The sequence below is a fragment of the Salvia splendens genome, chromosome 9 (genome assembly GCF_004379255.2).
Source record: "Salvia splendens isolate huo1 chromosome 9, SspV2, whole genome shotgun sequence".
Classification (NCBI taxonomy): Eukaryota; Viridiplantae; Streptophyta; class Magnoliopsida; order Lamiales; family Lamiaceae; genus Salvia; species Salvia splendens.
Genome location: NC_056040.1, coordinates 19003459 through 19021711, shown reverse-complemented (window position 1 = coordinate 19021711; position 18253 = coordinate 19003459). Strand labels below are relative to the sequence as shown.

General features: G+C 41.3%; 2 protein-coding genes and 1 pseudogene across 2 annotated transcripts; 1 reads left to right on the top strand and 2 right to left on the bottom strand.

Annotated features, from left to right (window-relative positions):
- Positions 1-9305: 9305 nt before the first annotated feature.
- On the bottom strand, positions 9306-9641 carry LOC121749258. The gene has a single exon (XM_042143844.1). The coding sequence runs from the start codon at positions 9639-9641 to the stop codon at positions 9306-9308; it is 336 nt and encodes a 111-aa protein (XP_041999778.1).
- Positions 9642-9668: 27 nt separating this feature from the next.
- LOC121749257 lies at positions 9669-11540 on the bottom strand. Its single transcript, XM_042143843.1, has one exon. The coding sequence runs from the start codon at positions 11538-11540 to the stop codon at positions 9669-9671; it is 1872 nt and encodes a 623-aa protein (XP_041999777.1).
- Positions 11541-14118: 2578 nt separating this feature from the next.
- Positions 14119-18236, top strand: LOC121747874 (annotated as a pseudogene).
- Positions 18237-18253: the final 17 nt, after the last annotated feature.

Genomic DNA, 18253 nt, shown 5'->3' with positions numbered 1-18253 from the left:
CGATAATAAAGCACATAGGTGGAAATATAAGTAATTCTTATGCTTAAATCTAGAAAAAGCTAAATATAAAAATTGAGTTCATTTTATTAATTTTGGGCAGAGAAGAAATGGGACTTGCGTACTAATACGTAGACACATATTTGTTACGATGGAGGAGTTTTCATTTTGAGGAAAGAAAGGGGAGAGGCTAGAAGATAAACATGAATAATGTCTTAAGAGAGAAAGTTGAGAGAGGGAAAAGAAAAAGGGTTGGGAGCCATAGACAGAAGAAAAGAAGTAAAAGGAGCAGTTTGGTTATCTTTATAAAAGGTGTGTATAAATTAGATTGATTATTATGGGTTAGTATAAAGGTGTGTATAAATTAGATTGATTATTATGGGTTAAATTGGAGTGAATATTTGAATTATATGGTGAAATGTGATGGATATATGATTGGTATAAGGGAATATATTTTAAAGGAGTTATTTGATGAGAAATATGATTGAAATAGGTAATTGTCTATCCATATGTTTTACATATAATATTCAAAGTATATGAATAATGTGATTAAAGCGGATCCGTGACGGTCTTGCCATGGATCTGAAATTACAGAAGGACCTATGAGTCCAATTACAGAGGGGACTTATGAGTTCAAATACAGAGGAACTTATGAGTCCAATTAAAGAGGGGACCTATGAGTCTAAATACAGAGGGACCTATGAGTCCAATTACAGAGGGACATTCGGGTCATAGAGGAATCTCGGGCAGATACCACACTTGATTTATCACAAAATAATAAATTTAACAGAGAGGCATATGCATATGGATCTGAAATTATTTATGATATTTGATGTTTATTTCTATGTGTGGATTTAGAATATTTGTAAATAAGCCTAATAAATGATGGATTTTGTAATTATAGTATCTGGATGTTGAAATGAAATATGTGATTTCTTTACTTTAATTATGCATTTGTTTCTTACAGATATATACGTCAAAGGGGTTGGGGTGTGTACATTTCTCACACTAGAATCTAACAGCATTGATATAAGTAGGGCTACAAGTGGAAATCAGGACGAGCCTTCTTATAACCTAAACTTTATCATGTCCGATTTGAAAATACGCCCTCCGTCCGTGAGTAAGAATCCTGTTTTCCATTTTGGTCCGTCCGCAAATAGAAGTTATGGTTCACTTTTCTATAAATGATTATATAGGCTCCATATTCCACTAACTCGTTTCACCCACATTTCATTTAAATTAATATACATAAATGGACCCATATTCCAGTAACTTTTTATCACCCACTTTTCTTAACATTTTTTAAAATTCGTGACGGAATGAAATGATACTCCTATTCGCGGATAGGGGAGTATAACTTAAGCTTGTCATCTTCCGTTTAAAGTAAGTCGAGATAAAAAGTAAGTCGAGATTAAAAATTCGGTCAAAATTGAAGCCCACTTGCAAAGGGATGCCACATGGTGGTGTGTGGTGCGACAACCTGCCTCGCCTCACCCATTAGTGAGACGCGCGCCGGGAGGGGTTGCATGTAACGTATCCGCGTCCTGCTCCACTGTGACGTGATCGAGCATCGTTTTGACTTTGGAATTTTTTTTAAATGGAAAATTTTGAAAAAATCCTAAAAAAATAAAAAATTATTCCCACTGCCCCAAAATATTACCGTTTATAACCATTTATATATTTTTTAAAAAAATTTTATCCTCTAATTCATCTCTAAATCATTTATAAATACATCATTCATCACTCATTTTTTTCACATTAAAAAAACTATCCCTCACGCATTACTCTCTTACTTTTTTCAAACATACCCCTTTCGTCCCAAGTTACTTGAATCGTATTCTATTTTGGGTTGTCCCAAGTTACTTGAGTCATTTCTCTTTTTGGCTAAAAATAAAACATCTAATCATACCTACTTTATTCTTTCTTTTACTTTACTCTCTCTTACTTTATTCTCTCATCTACTTTATTTTACTTTATTTAACGTACTAAACACAACTTTCTTAAATCTCGTGCCGAAAAGAAACACCTCAAGTAACGTGGGACGGTGGGAGTATTATTTTGCATCAATTGAAGAAATGGATCCGAATGAACTTTCTCGGTTAATTGCGCAAGCGTAGCAAGAACAACAAGAGTATACTACGCCAACCTTGCTGCTGCCGCGAACCCACCGTGGAGACTCTGGTGTTACATCCCTCGTGAGCAGAAGAGAGTCGGCGAAAGGCTTGTTCGTGATTATTTTTGCGAGCAACTGCGGTTCCCGAAAGACTATTTCTCTCGCCGTTTCCACATGCACCGGAAATTATTTCTGTACATCGCTAATACATTGGCGACCCGTGAGGAGTTCTTCCAAGAAGGATTCGATTGTACCGGTTGGGCGAGTCTCATCACTTTGCAAAAGTGTATGTTTGCAATCCTACAACTTTCTACTGGGCAAAAGGTCGACAATACAACATGGGGTACTACTATCTCGCCGGTGGTAGCTATCGGAGGTGGCTGACGTTCGTGAAGATGCTCAACATGCCACAAGAACCCAAACAGATTCTTTTTCCGCAACGAAGAGAGGCGGCTCGGAAAATGTCAAAAGAGCGTTCGGGGTTCTTCAAGCACGATTCAATATTGTCAAGGCCCTGAGTCGAATGTAGTATGTAAACAATCTAACTGACATCATTTATATGTATATTATCCTACACAACATGATTATCGATGACGAAGGGCCGGGTGCATCAAATTTCTTCGACGATGATACACCCGGAAACTCAACCGCAAACAGTCCCCCACGCCGGGATGCGCCGGCAACATTAAGAAAACATACACCGTAGGGCACTTGCGCGTGTTGTCGTCGTCCACGTCCAACTCCAAGAAGATCTAGTCGAACACATTTGGGTGAGATTTGGCGACGAATAGGCGATTCCATGAAAATTATGTATTTTATTGCATTCAATAAATTGTAATTTTAGCATTTCAGTTATGTCATTTTACTTTTAATTTATTTTTAATGTAATGTCTTTTTTAAAACTTTAATATTATTGTTTTATTGAAATTAAATTAATTGAAAAAAGAAAAATAAAAAACAAATAAAATAGTACTCCCTATTGTTTCTTATTTTAATAAATATAATTAATAGTTTACTTATTTATCACGTTGACTGTGGCATGATTCAATTGTAGAAAAAGAAAAAAGTTCACCAAAGAGCATCCACAACGGCGAGCAGGACGACGTCTGTCCGTGCCAGTGGCACGGAGACCTCGTCCGCCGCTGGCACGACGCTACTCGATACATCGAGCACGTCTGTGCCAGCGAGCAGGTGACGTGGCAAGCGCTGATTGGCCAACGATTGTGCCGTTGGCAATTTGATTTTTTTGAAAAAAAAATCGGTTTTTAATTAAAAAAATCGATTAAAAATAAAAAAAATATTTTCCCACTTCCCAAAAAAATTATATCCGTTTTCTACCCACTTTTAATTTTTTTTTCATTTTTCCCCCTAAAAATACACATTTTCATCTATAAATATCCTCACTTTCACACCCAAAAATTCACACCACACTACACAATTCCCATGTACATTCTCTCATTTCCATTCTCAATCTTTCTTCCACTCCTACAACATAACAATGTCCGGCCACGACGATCACCCCCCGGGCTCCCACGGTTGGAACCCCGATTGGTTCGGTTCACAACCGTTTCCTAGTCCGGAAACGGAATATTCGGCCCCTCCTCAAACTCAAAGTTCGGGAGTTCCAGGTGGCTACCGGCCTTACCCGATCGACGACCAAGATGCCCCCGAAGGGCTATACGGGTGGACACCCGAGCCTAGAGCGAGGTCGAGCGGCCCCTCCCAAACTCCGACTCTTCCTACTCGCGGTGTCCGCACACCGTACTCTCCGGCGGAGATGGAGCAATTGTTCAAGGCGTTCTTGTCAATCTCCGAAGATTCGGAGGTTGGCACAAACCAATCCGGAGATCATTATTGGTGGTGCATCTGTCGCCGGTACAATGAAAACCGGCCGGCGGGAACAATCGAGCGCAACGAGAGTATGGTGTGCAACGCCATATACAGAGCCAACAAAGAAATCCAAAAGTTCTAGGGGTATTACCTCCAGGAAGAGCGGTCGGCGGGGAGCGGCCGGAGCGAGGTCGACATCATCAGTTCCGCCTTGTCGACCTACCAATCCATGAACTACAAGCCGTTCAAGTACCTCAACATTTGGCAGGAGACGCGGTCGCATCCGAAGTATAGGGGAGGCGTAACATCCTCCTCTAGCGGCTCCTCCAAACGGTCAAGGTCGGTATCCCTATCCGACGCTGGCTCCGAAGACGTGGCTAGCCAACTTGTCGGAGCTAACTTGGGTAGCCCCGACGCCGGTCCGAGCGGTTCCCAACGCCGACCGCAAGGAAGGAAGAAGGCGGCGGCCAACCGCCGTCGCGCCGTGACTCCATCCGGCGATGCTCCCGAACCCGCTCCTATGCGCCACTTCCACCCCCAACAACTCGTTGTGGGCGATTTTGACCCAACTCAATATGGCCGATAGGTCAACTATGACCCCCGTGCAACTTCGATCGTATGAGGCCATGATATTGGGTCTCCAAAAATAATTGGGGGTAGTGCCGCCGGATGAATAGTCTTCCACTGGGGTATTTTTAGCCTTTAATTATGTAATTTTTAATTTTTACGAGTTTAATTATGTAATTTTTAATTTGTAGGAGTTTAATTATGTAATTTTAAATTTTTAGGATTTTAATTATGTAATTTTTATTTTTTAGGATTTTAATTATGTAATTTTTATTTTATTTGTAATTTGTAATATTATTTCGGTTTTTTAATGAATTTTAATATTATGGAAATATTTTTATTTAAATTGAATAATAGAATGGTGAGACCCTTGTGCTCGTCCTTGCGGAAGAGCACGGCTGTGGGTGTTGTGCTCTTGCCTAAGAGCATCTCCAATGGCGGACGTCCGGTCGGACGTGCGCGACGGGCGACCGGGACGTCCGCCATTATGGCAGGGGAGGTCGGATACGGACGTCCCGTGAGGACGTCGGGTGTACTCGGACGTCGGCGCGACGGGTGGGCGGACGTCCGCCATTGTGGCGTGGGTCGGATGTCCGATTTTTAATTTTTTTTAAACTCTATATATACGGCTCGTTGAATTTTATTTCATTCGCACCACTTGTATTAACAAGTTTCTCTCTCTACATCTCTAATTTCAAGTATATCTAGAATGTCTAGTGACAGTGATAGCGAGAATGAATTGGAGGTCGCTGTGGAATGTGCGATAGATAGGCTGCTACAGCAGAGGGCGCAGCGGCGGCAGCAGGCTGCGGTACCTCGGCCGATCCATCGTCGAACTACAGTACCCCGTGACCACATTGCTGTACATATTTGGTTGTATGCCGACTACTTCGCTCCGCAACCGCGTTTTGGGGAAGCCTTATTCCAACGACGCTTTAGGATGCATCGTCCGCTGTTTCTGCACATCGTGGGTGCTTTAGAGAGAAGATACCTGTATTTTAGGATCAGGGAGGATGCAGCTGGCAAACCCGGACTCACGCCCTTGCAGAAGTGCACTGTCGCAATCAGACAACTGGCGTACGGAGGCGCGGCCGACATGTTCGACGAGTACCTCCACATTGGCGAGTCGACAGCCGTCGAGTGTCTGCAGAATTTTTGCGCGGGCGTGAGAGCGATATTCGGTGAGCGGTATCTTCGGAGTCCGAGCCCCAAAGACTGCCAGAGTCTGGTAGATATGCATGGGTCGGTGCACGGGTTCCCTGGGATGTTGGGCAGCATAGATTGTATGCATTGGGAGTGGTAGAACTGCCCCGCCGCCTAGAAGAGGATGTACACTACTGGCTTCAAAGCCAAGCATCCCACGATGATCCTAGAAGCTGTAGCTGACTACCGGCTGACTCAACTTATTTTAACACAAGAAATTCCCGCAAGTGTACGGGGCTAGTGTAGCACAAAGTAAGCAAGAATATCGTATCCCACAGAGACAAATTGTGTAAACTCAAGTACCACGAACCGATTTCAACTACTATTTAGACAAAGCAATTGTTTGGTTTTGATATTTAACTATTAAACATAAACAAAGTAAAACAAAAGACAAAAGATAAAGTTCCAAATAAGAGAACGAGGTGGAGCTTTGGATCCGACTACAATACCCACAATGTAAACAACTCAACAACTTTGATTACCCGTTGAAGTCTCTAGGATTAGTAGGACAATCGCTATTCTAGGCTAAGCCCCCTCTCGAGTGCACTCAACCCGTTGATTAACTATTAATATTGAAGTCTCCTTCTAATACTTCACAATTAACTCCTATACACAAAAGATTCAAGCCCTCACTCTAGAATTCCCTCTCTCGAATGCAAATTATCTAGGTGTTGTTCATTCTTTTATCAATCCTAATTAGGTATCTCTCGATTACTCAAAACTAGGTCAATATATCCAATTGTTAGCTAGGCAATTGAATTGAAAGGCACAAGAATGAAGCAAAATAATCACGAGAGCATAGGTAATCAAAAGCTATTGAATTAATCACAAGTGTTCATTGTAGTCCTCACCAAAACTCTACAAATGATTTAGCTACTCATATTCAACTCAAAAACATAAGAATAAACCATAGTCATTGAATAAAACATGAAAACCAATGAAAATACTCCCAAGGGTGGATTGAACGGAAATTCGTCTTCGTCTTCAATCTTGTTGAGGATCGGGACGCCTTTCCTCTCAATTCCACTCTCCAAACCTTCAAAAGCTGCTATGGGGCGTGTATGATGTGTTTGAGCACGAAAACCTAGGTCCCTTTTTATACTCGGGGCGGAAATAATAGCAATATCCCGCACACATCGCCCGGCCGGGCGATTTTAAGTCGCCAAAACGCCCGGTCGGGCGAATTTTCTGGAGTTTGCGACCAAAACGCCCGGTCGGGCGTTTTCTCTGGAATCCTCCAAAAGCATTGTCTTCGTCTTCGAAAGGGCTTCGCGTGAGTATCTTGCACGCCCCCATCGGAGTCCGGATGAGAGAGTTATGGCTATTATACGAAAGTCGCGCATTGAAGCGCGCCCGGTCAGGCGATTCTTCCTTCAAGCTCGTTTTCAAGTAATTTTCACCTGTTTTAGCTCCAAACACTCGACAAACTCGTCAAAACACTTATGTAGTGGATAATGGATGTAAACTCAAGTAGTATGCTACAAAAACACTGAAATATTCACGTTAAACATCCAAAATACTTGCTAAACCACGAGTTTATCAACTCCCCCAAACTTAAACACTTATTGGTCCTCAAATAAAAAGTAGAAAACATAGAATGTGAACTCGTGTAAGCATGTTGGATTGTCATCACTGCCTCAGTAAAAGAAAACAGAATCATCATGTATCAATAACTTCGCAAACTAGTACACCAAAATGAACATTGCTTCAAGCTACTAGCACGTATTCCACTTTGTCAATTTGCCCTCACCGGAAGTATATAGTGTGATAAAATTTTTTTCTTCTTTCTCTCACTCTCAAAGTGTATGTGTATAAAATGGACCTCTCAAATCAATCAAAAATGTATAGCTTACCATAAGCTTGCTCGAAGTCTAGACTCTCCTCTACTGTGTTGTGACTATAGATTTAGGATCCGAAAGGTCTTTACTAGAGGTTGTAATGTAAGGCTCTTTGGTAAGGTGATGAAATATTTGGCTAAAAAGTGACTAAACCCAATTATAGCAAAAGTGATCAATTTCACTACATCAAACTTAGTACCCCACCAACCATTCGAATCTCAGTAAATTCTAGACTTTGTCAAGATTTCTTCTCACTTCTCAAATTCCTTTGATTTTTTTTTCTTTTCATTTTTTTTTCTTTTGTACATCCTTTCTTCTTCTTTTTTTTTCTTTTATGCACAACCAAATATGTCATTCAAGCCACATGTGTCTATGCACTTTTCACAAGTAAGCACACTACTTTTCTTTCTACCTTATCTCTCCAACTCTTTTCACAAAATATAAACTAAAATTCACCAAAGAGCGTATGAATATTCCCCTTTATTTAGCTTCCAAAGAAAAAGGCTTTAAAGGCTCAAAGTGGCTAGCTATGGAAAAATATTTTGAATAAGGTCATAAATTTGGATATATAAAGTAGCTAAGAAGGATGGCCTAACGTCCTCTCCTATTCCTATAATCACTATGTAGACTCAAGAAGACCGCGAGCAAGTTCTAGAAACATATAACATAGTTGATGAAAAATCACACATTTTTGGAAAAAGATATTGGCTCAATTCTCACATGGTATTTTTCGGCAAATGACAAAGCAACGAGCAATTCACTCTAGGCAAATCACAAGCAGGAAATACGAGTTACTTAGCTAAATCAACAAGTTTTCACAAACATTTTACGCAAGTTCTCATCATAGGCAATTCATCCAACAAACCTACTTAATTCATCTCCAAATGTCTCCAACTTCCCATTCAATTTCACCCAAGGGAGTATATAAAAAGAAACAACACAAACTAACAAAGCACACACAAGGAAAACTTCACTAATCAACATATCAATTACGGTACCATCAAATAAAGAGAGAGAGAGGTAAAAGAAGGAATCCACTGGACACCCCCCCAAACTTATTCCAAGCAAAGCTGGGATAAGTTTGAAAGATAGTGGATCTCTCATGTACCTTCACTGTCGAGGAAGAGGCGCCACTGGCCACGAGCATTGATGTCGTTTTTCACCCATCAAAGCCTATTTCCCTGTTCCACTCAAAACACAAAGAAAACACAAAAACACACCAAAACGAGAACAAAACAAAAACACACCAAAACACACAAAAATCAAAAATTTACCTACTAGGGGTTGCCTCCCCCATAGCGCAACTGTTTAACGTCGTTTGCCCGACGGTCTTCAAGCTTTCACTTAATGATCCAATCCCACTCGGATAATGTCATCGGGACCCTTCTTCGCTTTAGCGGCCAAGTAGAGCTTGTGTAGACGCTTCTTCCACCAAGTGGGCTTCACATCGGCCCCAACAACACCTTCTTTAGGTATTCCAATTTCCACTTTGGCAACCTTCATCTTTTTACCCCCTAATCCATGTTCATCTTCAAACATCCATTCAGGCATAAATATTTCCTCCAAAGGATTCTCAACCTCATCATCCCTAGCCCTCACATGTGCCGCTTGTATCATCTTGCACTCTTCAACTTTTAAGGGCACCTCTTCCACTCTCTTGGACTCTTCCACTTCATGACGTTTCATCTTGTCCAACAAGGAGAGAATGACCGTCTTGTTTCCATGCCTAAGGGTGAGTTCTCCCTTAGTGACGTCAATTAGAGCTTTTCCAGTTCTAAGAATGGTCTTCCAAGGATGAGAGAGACATTTGGATCCTCCTTCATGTCCAAAACAACAAAATCCACGGGGAAGATAAAATCATTCACCCTTACTAATACATTCTCAAGGAGTCCATTCGGGTATTTGACGGATTTATCTGCCATTTGAAGGGTAAATGTAGTTGGCTTCAAGACACCAAATTTCAACTTTCGGAAGAAGCTTAAAGGCATGAGATTTATGCTTGCCCCTAAGTCACACAAGGCCTTAGTTTGCCTATCATTCCCGATCACACAAGAAATGTTAAAGCTCCCCGGATCTTTCATCTTTGCCGGCATCTTTTCTTGGATGATTGCACTACAATTCTAGGTCAAGTTTACGGTTTCATAATCAACCAACCTCTTCTTCTTGGATACAATTTCTTTCAAAAACTTGAGGTAGCCGGCCATTTGTTGGAGAGCCTCAATAAGAGGAATATTGAGGTGCACTCTCTTGAAGATTTCAAGGAACTTAACAAGCTTCTCGTCCAACTTCTTCTTTTGCACCACTTGAGGAAAAGGAATTTTAACCTCTTTCGGCGTGGGGGAAACAATTGCCTCGAGTTGAACCTCAGATTGTATAAGAGGCGATTCCACCTCAATCTTCTCTTCTTCTTTCTCGTCGGGTACTTCCTTAGCTTCCATTTCGGGCATAAGAGGACTCTCATAGCTTGTCCCACTCCTTAAGTAGATTGCCTTGCAATCCTTGGGGTTCACATTTGGCTGTCCTGGAGACTGCCCTGGCTTATGCTGACTGCTCACAGCTTGAGCAATCTGACTCATCTGCGTCTCTATGCCCTTCATATGTACTGCCATGTTGTGGACATCATTCTCAACCTTCTCCAGCCTTTGATTGGTATGCTCCATGTTCTTGTGTGACTGTAACATGAATGCACTCAGTATATCTTCTATACTTTTCTTCTGCGGCTCAGTGATCATCCCTTGGGAAACTGTGAACCCCGGTGGTGGCTGGAGGGAATTGTTGGGGTTCCCATACGACAGATTATGATGCGCCTTGTTCCCAAAATGATTGTAACCCCCACCCACTAGAGTGGGGCGGGAGTTGTTATAGTAGTTGTTGCCCCCTTGGTGTATGTAGTTAACATCCTCTACACCCACTTTCTGCTCCTGTATAGCCGGTCCCATCCCCATGAGATCTATCTTCTTGTGGAGGAGCTCCATCTGTTTATACATGTTGTCCATATGGCTGCTCGCTGTGGCAGAGGCTACCCTGTGTATGTTGCTCCTCTCGTTGTTCCAGCCTTCATCATTAGAGGTCACTCTCTCAATCACCTCCATGGCCTCTGCTTCTCCCTTCTTTAGCAATGACCCCCCTGCGCTCAAGTTCAGTTCGCGCTTTGCTTCAGGCAGACACCCCCTATAGAATGCTAGGACTTGATGCGTCGGATTCAGCCCATGATTGGGGCACCTCTTCATCAGCCCCTTGAATCTTTCCCAAGCTCCTCGGATACTCTCTTGGGGAGTCATCTCAAACGAAATGATTTCTGACTGCCTCTTCAATGCCTCACTCGGTGGGTAGTATTTTTCTAAGAACTTCTCAACCATGGCCTCCCACGTGCGAATGGAGTTGGGCTCCATACTGTCCAGCCAATCCTTGGCATCATCCTCCAGAGAAAAAGGGAACACCCTTAATCTGATCTGTTCATCTGTGACTCCATTTATCTTCGTCGTGTTGCAGATCTGGATGAATTTAGTGAGATGCTTGTTAGGATCCTCGGTGGGTCGGCCTCTAAAAGCATTGTTTTCAGCCATCTGAATTAATCCTCTCCTGAGTTCAAATGTGTTGGCATGAACATTGTTGCCAACGGGTGGGTTTGCCACCCCATGATAGGCATACATGTTTTGAACAGGTACCACATTCTGCCTTTGATTTAACTGCCTCTGCAAGTCTTCGAGCTGTTGTTGAAGTTGAGCATTCGTTGGAGGAGGTGGTGGAACATCATTCCCGTCTCCGTTCTCCATAGGAATAGGAGAATGTGGCTCAAACTGAATAGGGGAGTGAACTGGTGACGGAGTAGGTGACGGTGATTCTTGAACTGGTGAAGGTGATCGTCTCTGGACCGGAGAAGAGACTCGGATCCTTTGAATTAGCCTTCTCAAAGCGTTTCTCCTTCTGTTGGATGCTTCGATCTCAAGATCGATAGGCTCTAAAGGTAGACCCCTAGAGCGTGTGTGCATACAACCTGAAACAAGAAAACTCAATGTGAGAGCTCAAAAAAAAATAAAAATAAAAATTAAAGCAATAAAGTCTAAACTAGTAATCTCTATCTTCACCACGATATTGAGCTAAATTAACACAAATTGTCCCCGGCAACGGCGCCAAAAACTTGATTCAACTTATTTTAACACAAGAAATTCCCGCAAGTGTACGGGGCTAGTGTAGCACAAAGTAAGCAAGAATATCGTATCCCACAGAGACAAATTGTGTAAACTCAAGTACCACGAACCGATTTCAACTACTATTTAGACAAATCAATTGTTTGGCTTTGATATTTAACTATTAAACATAAACAAAGTAAAACAAAAGACAAAAGATAAAGTTCCAAATAAGAGAACGAGGTGGAGCTTTGGATCCGACTACAATACCCACAATGTAAACAACTCAACAACTTTGATTACCCGTTGAAGTCTCTAGGATTAGTAGGACAATCGCTATTCTAGGCTAAGCCCCCTCTCGAGTGCACTCAACCCGTTGATTAACTATTAATATTGAAGTCTCCTTCTAATACTTCACAATTAACTCCTATACACAAAAGATTCAAGCCCTCACTCTAGAATTCCTTCTCTCGAATGCAAATTATCTAGGTGTTGTTCATTCTTTTATCAATCCTAATTAGGTATCTCTCGATTACTCAAAACTAGGTCAATATATCCAATTGTTAGCTAGGCAATTGAATTGAAAGGCACAAGAATGAAGCAAAATAATCACGAGAGCATAGGTAATCAAAAGCTATTGAATTAATCACAAGTGTTCATTGTAGTCCTCACCAAAACTCTACAAATGATTTAGCTACTCATATTCAACTCAAAAACATAAGAATAAACCATAGTCATTGAATAAAACATGAAAACCAATGAAAATACTCCCAAGGGTGGATTGAACGGAAATTCGTCTTCATCTTCAATCTTGTTGAGGATCGGGACGCCTTTCCTCTCAATTCCACTCTCCAAACCTTCAAAAGCTGCTATGGGGCGTGTATGATGTGTTTGAGCACGAAAACCTAGGTCCCTTTTTATACTCGGGGCGGAAATAATAGCAATATCCCGCACACATCGCCCGGCCGGGCGATTTTAAGTCGCCAAAACGCCCGGTCGGGCGAATTTTCTGGAGTTTGCGACCAAAACGCCCGGTCGGGCGTTTTCTCTGGAATCCTCCTAAAGCATTGTCTTCGTCTTCGAAAGGGCTTCGCGTGAGTATCTTGCACGCCCCCATCGGAGTCCGGATGAGAGAGTTATGGCTATTATACGAAAGTCGCGCATTGAAGCGCGCCCGGTCAGGCGATTCTTCCTTCAAGCTCGTTTTCAAGTAATTTTCACCTGTTTTAGCTCCAAACACTCGACAAACTCGTCCAAACACTTATGTAGTGGATAATAGATGTAAACTCAAGTAGTATGCTACAAAAACACTGAAATGTTCACGTTAAACATCCAAAATACTTGCTAAACCACGAGTTTATCACCGGCTGTGGATATGGCATGCTTATTTTGGAGTCGCCAGGTCGAACAACGACATCAACGTTCTCCAGTCGTCGCCCATGTTCAATGCTCAGTGCAATGGCGTTGGTCCCGCCATCAGTTTCGTCGCCAACGGCAACCAGCACAATATGGGATACTATTTGGCGGATGGGATATACCCAAACTGGCCCGTGTTTGTGAAGACAATCATGCATCCGCTCGGACAAAAGAAGTCATACTTTGCGAGCCGTCAGGAAGCAGCGCGCAAGGATGTGGAGCGGGCATTTGGTGTGCTCCAGAGTCGATGGGCGGTAGTCAAGGGTCCTGCACGACAGTGGTATATTCCCAACATCGGCGATGTCATGTACGCATGTATCATAATGCACAACATGATTGTCGAAAATGAAGGTGCGGAACTGACTCAGTGGACCAATGAAGATGATACGGGTGCAGGTCCAAGTCACGGCGTGGCCACCGCGAATGTGAATATGGGGGTACCTCATGGAGAGGTCGAGCGGATGCGTGCATTTGCCGACATGCGGCAAACAGATGCCCATGTTCGACTTCAGAACGATATTATCGAAGTGGTTTGGACGCGGAAGGGTTGACGTTGATGTTAGTACTTTTTTTGTTTTATTACTATGTAATTTTTTTTTCAAATCATGTATGTTTTTTTTAAATGAAGTTGTTAATTTTTCCCGTTCGTATTCGTGTTGAAATTTTATTTCCGTAAACGTAAATTGTTTTATTTGTGAATTTGTGATTTTTTTTATTGCGGGAAGTCCTAGTGGGAAGGGCGATGGGAAGGGCGGATTGTGAAGGGGATGTCCTAGTGACGTGGCAGTTGGATGGGAAGTCCTAGTGACGTGGCGGGAGGTGTTTTCGGGATGTCCTAGTGGATGTCCGAGTGGGACATCCGCCCATTGGAGATGCTCTAAGAGCATGCAAAAAAAATGAGGCCTGACCCACAACCGTGCTAGTTGGCAAGAGCACGGTCGTGGATGCTCTAATTATCCAAATAATTTACAAATAATTTCCCGGTAACTCCAGCTTCGATATCACGACTCATTCGCTCCATTGACTTTGAAAATTTTGCCAATGAAAAATACAGCTACTGTATTTTGAATTTTCACTCTCTCTTCTCTCTCTCTACTCTGATTGAAGAGAGAGACACCAGCGAAGACTGGCGATGGCGGACGAGACTGATGAGCCCTCCTCTCAGCTTACTGGCTTAGTCATCATCACTCTACCCCCTCCCGACAACCCTTCCTTTGGTAAAACCATCACTGCCTTCACTCTCTCCGATAATCATATTTCTTCTACTACTTCACAATCAACTCATCCGCCAAACGATCCTTCTCCGTCGCCGTCTCCTCCGCCGCCGCCGCAGCAGATTTCTGCTCGTCGTCAGTCTCCGTCTTCGTTGGGGAATTTCAGCCACCGCCGCCCGAGCACTATTCTGCCGATTCTATGCATCTGCTTCATCGCCTTGTACTGCTGGAGCTCAATCTCTCAGGAGGAAGTCTTTCGGTTGCGCGATGATTTTGATAATGATGATGATGAAGATGATCACAAAAACAAGTCGCGGACTACGTTTCTGTTCCCCTTGTATCGGAAGCCTTACGGAGGCAACGGTGATGTTGAGCTGAAATTGGGGAGATTGAGGGGTTTGAACGATAGTGCGATGCTTATGCGTGCTCCCAAATTTAACAAGAAATCGGTGTCTGCTGCTTCTAAGATTGACTCTGCTACTGTTATACCTGTTGGAGGTAACATTTATCTTGATGGGTAAGTCTGCTTACTCATTGTTTTCTCATTAGTTACACTGAGATTTCTACCTTTTTTTATATTTGGATTTGATTGTCGTTGACTAAGATGTTCACCAATCTACTTTGACAGGATTTTGATTTGATTCAGTTGTAGACTCTTTTCTACTGCAAAAAAATCTCAATTGGTTAATAGCGTGCAGAATGTAGAATTTAAGGTTAATTCAACTACAACTGATCTGAATTTGGAACTAGTATCCAAGATTACTAGTGAACCATTTGGTGTAGATTTAACTGAGAATTTAAGCTGTATCCTTAGCTGGAGTAACAAAATTTGGATCGGGATAAGGTTGGAGTAAGAATGGGCCAAAGTGAAGTGTGACTCTGTAATTTTATAAATTTGTTCTCTTCTCTATATATATGAGCTGTATCATCATTGATAGTTATGATATCTTGAATGCAACTGCTTCTTAAAGTCGGAATGCTAGCTCAACTTATTGTGAAGTTCCTAGCTTGACATACTTTGTCTTGGAAATTCAAGAGAATAGATCATTAGTGAGCAGAAAAATAAGTAACCATAACAAATTCTCATATCTTTGAGAAACTAAGAAAATTTTCCTTTTGGATTTACTGCTGGTTTCTCATGCAGGTTCAGTTATTTATCATTTTTGTTTATGTAAGATGCAATAAAATGATGGATTACTTTGTTTTTATTTCTTTGCAGGCTGTATTATACATACTTGCATTTTGGGAATCCTCCAAGACCTTACTTTCTTGATATAGATACTGGGAATGACTTAACATGGGTTCAGTGTGATGCCCCATGCACTAGTTGTGCCAAGGTACTTCTGATTGCTTCATTAAATGTAGGAGAATGAGTGATTAAGGATGGTATCTATGGATAGAAGTAGTTGTCTTCCAACCCAATTCTGTAACATTGTATAATGGAACATACTCACATAGAGATAAATGCTTTGCAGGGAGCTCATCCTTTCTACAAGCCAGGGAAAGATAACATCATACTACCTAAGGATTCTACTACCATGAACTCAAAAAAAACCAAATGAGCAAACACTGTGACTCTTGCCTCCAGTGTGATTATGAAATAGAGTATGCAGATCACAGCTCCTCCATGGGAGTGCTTGCTAGGGATGAGGTTTCTCTGAACATTGCAAATGGTTCTTTAGTCAAGTCGAAAGTTGTTTTCGGGTAACATTTTCTAGTTCTATGTGAACACTGCTTACAATATTGCAACTCTTTATTTATGATCTGTGGTTGCATGTCAGTTGCGCATACGACCAGCAAGGTTTACTTTTGAACACACTGGGAAAGACAGAAGGAATTCTCTGTCTTAGGAGCTAAAATCAGTCTGCCTTCTCAGTTAGCAAGTGAAGGAATCACTAAAAATATCATTGGACACTGCCTTGCTACTGACACCCTCAGCGGTGGTTACTTGTTCTTTGGTGATGACTTTGTGCCCCACTCACAAATGGCATGGGTACCTATGCTTCAGAGCCTTGATTCGTGAGTGCAGATAAGTTTCAAGAGAATCTTCTACCAAATGTTTAAGATGTAACCATGTTTAGCGATAAAACATGAACAGAAAATGAGTGAGTGCAAGTTCTATGCACTAGTCACAGGCTCACATCTTATTATCGGCCTTGGGTTCAAAGTGGTAGTATCTTTCAGTGGAGCTGAGAATGCAATAATTTTCAATTATTCTCACTGATATTACTTTTAATCATGCATCCATGTGACTTTAATTGTGGATTTGTTCCCCTTTTTCTTGAGATTGCTTGTTGCTGTCTCTCTCGATGATGCATTCATTAATGAGGACTATTTTAATCTATGTCCAGGAACTCTTATCAGGCAGAAATTATGGAAGTGAACTACGGGAGCAGACAAATTGATTTGGGTGCTGTTAAACCTAGACAAAGAAATATAATTTTTGATACTGGCAGCTCCTATTCATACTTCCCAGAAGAAGCGTATAACAATCTTGTCACTTTAGTAAATTTTTAGAGTGTCTTGTTAAAGGTCTTTAGACGACATAATTATCTCATTCGTATGCATTTATCCATGAATTTTTTGGTTTCAGCTTAACGACATTTCCAATGAAAGCATTGTCCTTGATACATCAGATACGTCGTTACCTATTTGCTGGCGTTCCAAATCCCCTTTAAGGTACAATATTTTTGGGTTTTCTGGTAGAAAACAACGTGTATCTTAACTGTCAGCAACTGGAGACTCATTTTTCTCATACGGAATATTGGTCATTTACTGTTTTCATAGTTCTTCACATAAAGAGTCGCAACAGAATTCATATTGCTTAAGTGACATATTCTATCACCTAGTATATAAAAATCAAAGATGTCAGCAACTGCAAGTTCATTGAGACTTCCTTACCTGGACTAAAAAATAATTCTGTTGTGCGCGCACACAGCTCTCTATTCGAAGCTCGTGATGTTTATAAGTATCCAGGGAAGCATTTTCAAGCTGTTTGTCTCTATGCATTTCAGTTGTGTCACAGTTTGCTAAGTTTTTAGATGCATGAGTTACATCATACCGTTTCCCTAATAAGTTCGGAGTAAGACAAGCTTTACTAATTTATCTTTGTAGGTCCGTGAAGGATGTCAAAATGTTATTCAAACCATTAAACCTTCATTTTAGAAGCAAGTGGTGGATCCTTTCCAGAAAGCTCCAAATACCTCCAGAGGGGTACTTGGTGATCAATGTATGTATTATCTTTATAGTATGTTTCTTCTACTAGATTTACCACTGTAGAATCAATGTAAAACAGTGCTTGAACTGCTACAGAGAAAGGGCAACGTGTGCTTGGGCATCCTTAATGGAAATAAAGTACACGATGGATCCACTTTTATACTTGGAGGTATGGATAATCAACTAGAATGCTTCGATGAATTTGACAGCAACGTCGCATATATTGTTGAAATAACTAGTTTCTATCTGTCCATCCGTTATAACCTTCATTTTGTTTGTTTTTGGTATCTATCGGCATTCACTCAGATATATCGCTACAAGGTCTACTGTTCGTGTACGACAATGTAAACAAGAAAATTGGGTGGGTCTGAACTATCAGATTGTGCCAAGCCAAGAAGATTTGAGAGCAATTTCCCTAATCCAGGCATCGGATTATGACAAAACACCAGCATCAAGGGCATTTCTGTCCTCTGTAGGTAAGATTATTTTCCTGCTACTTCTACACAGTTTTCTTTGTGTAACATAATTTAAGAAAATGTTTGATTGTTGTAAGTTTTGTTTATGTGCTTTTGTTCCTTTGCAGGTGTAGCAGTAGGATATGTCTTGTAATAGTGAACAATTTATCGAAGTATGACTGTATGAATATAAATGAAAACCAGCACCAGAAATGATCATTCAAAAAAGGTAAAGTAAAAAATCATTATTACAACTACTGCATTTGCACACAAA

Bases quoted from the DNA above. Each gene is read 5' to 3' on its own strand.
- LOC121749258 (XM_042143844.1), bottom strand. From the start codon at position 9,641: ATGCCGGCAAAGATGAAAGATCCGGGGAGCTTTAACATTTCTTGTGTG.
- LOC121749257 (XM_042143843.1), bottom strand. From the start codon at position 11,540: ATGCACACACGCTCTAGGGGTCTACCTTTAGAGCCTATCGATCTTGAG.